General features: G+C 39.7%; 1 protein-coding gene across 1 annotated transcript; it reads left to right on the forward strand.

The window, feature by feature from the left end:
• The first annotated feature begins 2,760 nt into the window (after positions 1-2,760).
• On the forward strand, positions 2,761-3,799 carry LOC102392250 (olfactory receptor 11H6-like). The gene has a single exon (XM_006047224.4). The coding sequence runs from the start codon at positions 2,837-2,839 to the stop codon at positions 3,797-3,799; it is 963 nt and encodes a 320-aa protein (XP_006047286.2). The 5' UTR covers positions 2,761-2,836.
• The last annotated feature ends 281 nt before the right edge of the window (positions 3,800-4,080 follow it).

Here is a 4,080-nt window from a genome sequence, read left to right on the forward strand (position 1 = left end):
TAATTCTGATTAATGTCTGCTCATTCAAGAGCCACTGTTAAAACATCAAAGACTCCTCACATACTATTATTCTTACCTTAATTTTGAGGTGGGTTTACACTGATTCTGACCACGAGTGAATGGGGAATTCCCATTCAAATATAACACCCCTGCAACATACCTTCCTTCCACTATTTTTCTTTCTTTATCAAGTTTCTTTGCCCTGATTACACACAATCTTACCCACCACAGTCAGTTCAACTGTATTTACCCACCATAGCCAGTTCAACTGTATAAGTAAAATTATGGTCACAATAAAAAGTGTGATGGCTGTTACTATACATATTTTAGCTCAATATCAAATATTGAAAATTTAGGTTGTCTAGTTCTGACTTGAAGCATCATATCATCCCTTCCAATCACTGAATTTCCAGTCAAAGTCTTCTCCAATGAGCCCATCACCTGGGATGTATAGCTTATAGTTCATTTCAACTCACCCATCTATTGGTCTTTCTGAATGAACCCAAAACTCTTTTTATACTTGATCTCCCTTTGGCATTTGATGGGAGCTGCTAGTTTGGAAGATACCTGCCTCACCATCTTAATGATGTACCTGATGTATACTATAGAGAGAGACTGTGAGAAATAGGTAAATAATATTTTCCTATAGTATATAGCCTCATTCACTAACACAGCTTTCCTGAGGCTAGTCCTCCACATGCACAAGTGGAAATTTGATATAGGCAAGTGGCAGATGAACAAATTGAAGAAAATACAATAAGGAAATGCAGCTAATATATACATAGCTGACTTTTGTGTAGGGAAAAAAGTTGGATTTTAGAATCAACATGCTCAGAGTGACAATAAAATTCAATGCTACATTTAGAAATATGAAGGTGTTTTTTCTTAAAGCTCTAGAACTGGAAAGGAGATGGAGTAGAATTTATTGAGATAATGAATGTTAAGTGATGGTCACAATAAATGCTTCATACATAACAGCATTTGCTGTTATGCTTACTGCCTTAGAAGTTAATTTTTTTTTTAATGTTCAGAAATTGCTTCAAGTCAGAGAGCTTCCCTGATAGCTCAGTTGGTAAAGAATCCACCTGCAATGCAGGAGACCCCAGTTCGATTACTGGGTAGGGAAGATCCACTGAGGAAGGGATAGGCTACCCCCTCCAGTATTCTTGGGCTTTCTTTGTGGCTCAGCTGGTAAAGAATCCGTCTGCAATGCTGGAAACCTGGGTTCGATCCCTGGGTTGGGAAGATTACTCTGGAGAAGGGAAAGGCTACCCATTACAGTATTCTGGCCTGGAGAATTCCATGGATGTTATAGTCCATGGGGTCACAAAGAGTTGGACACGACTGAGTGACTTTCACTTTCATAAAAAGTGCCAAAAATTAGGACACAGGGCAGGTCAAAGATGGTGATTTCCAGCTTTAGTTAGTAGCCTTGTTAAAACTCTTCTTTATCATAAATAGGAATTTAGGTCAAGGAGGAAAAGCTGTAGTACATGCACAATATACTTTTGCAGCCATCTGAGCTAAGAGGCAAGTTTTCTCCATCTGTCTCTTGCTATTTTTCTATATGAGAGCCAGGATCTCCTAATAAAAGAGAGAAGCCAACAAAAGTCCTTTTTTCTCTGTATCATTTTAGCTGTTGGCTCAGCAAGTAAAAGTGAAACACCAGCTCTAAGAAACTAATAGATACTGTCTAAAATGGAATTTGTGGCAATGTCTTCATCACCCTGCTTCAGTTAACAGAGCCATCGAGGACAGATATCCTGAAAAATTGTTAACTGACAACACAGTAAGGTACTCTTTTTGTACTGACTTAGTTCAACTTCATAGTAATCTATTATTGTTTTACAACATGACAAGCTTTAATATTTCTTCATTCATCTTTTACCTCTTATTCATATAAAATGATTCTCTTTGTTTTGTTGAAGACAAGCCTTGAATTCCACTTTTCTGCTATGAATATTGCTAGGCCATTTTTTTTTTAATTGAAGTCAAATTGACTTGCAATATTATATTAGTTTTAGGTGTACAGGATCATGATTCAGCATTTTTATACACTACAAAATGATCACCACAATAACTCTAGTTACCATCTGTTACAATATTAATTTGAACTTTGATTTTTCTTAGAATTTTCCAAAATTCTAAATAAAAATTTATTTCCAACAAGAAGAAAAGAAATTAGATGTATGTATGAGGGTGTATCGGAGAAGGCAATGGCAACCCACTCCAGTATTCTTGCCTGGAAAATCCCATGGATGGAGGGGCCTGGTAGGCTGCAGTCCATGGGGTTGCTAGGAGTCGGACACCACTAAATGACTTCACTTTCACTTTTCACTTTCATGCATTGGAGAAGGAAATGGCAACCCACTCCAGTGTTCTTGCCTGGAGAATCCCAGGGACAGGGAGCCTGGTGGGCTGCCATCTATGGGGTCACACAGAGTCGGACACTACTGAAGTGACTTAGTAGCAGCAGCAGCATGAGGGTGTATCTTATGAAACTTTTACATCAAAGAAGAATTAAGGTAAATGCAAACATAGAAAACAATCTGGACTCTATGCTACACAATGTCAATGAAATTTATACTCTGAAAAAAATGGAGACTGTTACAGTGAGGGCTGTAGGAGCATATAGTAACATATTGACTCGGGTTCTCAGAACTCTGCTCTCATTGGACTAAGATAGATCATTGGGAAATGAGTTAAATTCAGAACCATATGGGGCCCTTTCACAAAAGTGCATTGAAGGAGTAAATAGAAGTCAGAAGATAAAAAATGACCTTTCAAGAGAAAGAAATGGCTAATATAATGATCATTCCCTTCATAGATCAGAAGAATGCACATCTCAGAAGCCAGTAATAGCTCTGGGTCTGTGAGTGAGTTCATTCTCCTGGGCTTCCCCTGCCGCAGGGAGATCCAAATCCTCCTCTGTGTCATGTTCTCCCTCATCTACCTGCTGACCCTCCTTGGGAACGCAGCCATCATCTGTGCCGTGTGGTCAAGCCGGAAGCTCCATACACCCATGTACATCCTCCTGGCCAACTTCTCCTTCCTGGAGATCTGCTATGTCAGTTCCGATGTGCCCAAAATGCTGGCCAACATCATCTCCCAGACCAAGAGCATCTCCTACGCTGGCTGCCTGCTCCCGTTCTACTTCTTCTTCTCCATGTGTGCGGCTGAGGGCTATTTTCTATCTGCGATGTCCTTTGATCGGTTCCTTGCCATCTGTCGACCTCTGCATTACCCCACCATCATGACTTATCAACTCTGCGCCCGATTAGTGGTTTTCTGCTGGGCAGGTGGCTTTTTATCAATACTGATGCCTGCAGTTCTTATGTCTCGGGTGCCTTTCTGTGGCCCTAATGTCATTGACCATTTTTTCTGTGACCTGGGACCATTGCTGGCACTGTCCTGTGCCCCTGTGCCCAAAACTACTCTAACTTGTGCCACTGTAAGCTCGCTTATCATTTTCATCACCTTCCTCTACATTCTTGGGTCCTATACCTTAGTTTTGCGAGCTGTACTTCGGGTCCCAGCTGGCTCAGGCAGGAACAAAGCTTTTTCTACGTGTGCCTCCCATTTCTTGGTGGTTTCCTTGTTCTATGGCTCAGTTATGGTGATGTATGTGAGTCCAGGCTCCAGGAGCCATCCTGGGACACAGAAATTTGTGACCCTGTTTTACTGCATGGCAACACCATTCTTTAATCCTCTGATCTATAGCCTCCGGAACAAAGATATGAAAGATGCATTAAAGAAAGTCCTCTGTGCATCAGAAATTTCTAAAAATACAGAGAAATGATATACATTTTTGCATCATTATTCTCTCAAGAATTCAGAATTTCTCTCATTTAAAAAAACTATTTTCTGGGCATGTCTGAGTATTTGACTTCTTAATCTCATAAAAGTATGATTCATTACACACACCAAAAAACTCTCATCCTATCTCAAAAGAAAATACCCACAGTTCCAAAGGTCTATTGCAGCAAAATTTCATAGAGTTTTTATTCACCAGTGTATTAATACAATTTTTATGTTTTAAAGATTTTTTTGTAGTCCTAAAACTAATGTAATCAAGTTGGT

Source organism: Bubalus bubalis, chromosome 11 (genome assembly GCF_019923935.1).
Source record: "Bubalus bubalis isolate 160015118507 breed Murrah chromosome 11, NDDB_SH_1, whole genome shotgun sequence".
In the NCBI taxonomy this organism is placed as follows: Eukaryota; Metazoa; Chordata; class Mammalia; order Artiodactyla; family Bovidae; genus Bubalus; species Bubalus bubalis.

Coding starts and splice junctions, on each gene's coding strand:
- LOC102392250 (XM_006047224.4), top strand. CDS start 2,837: ATGCACATCTCAGAAGCCAGTAATAGCTCTGGGTCTGTGAGTGAGTTC.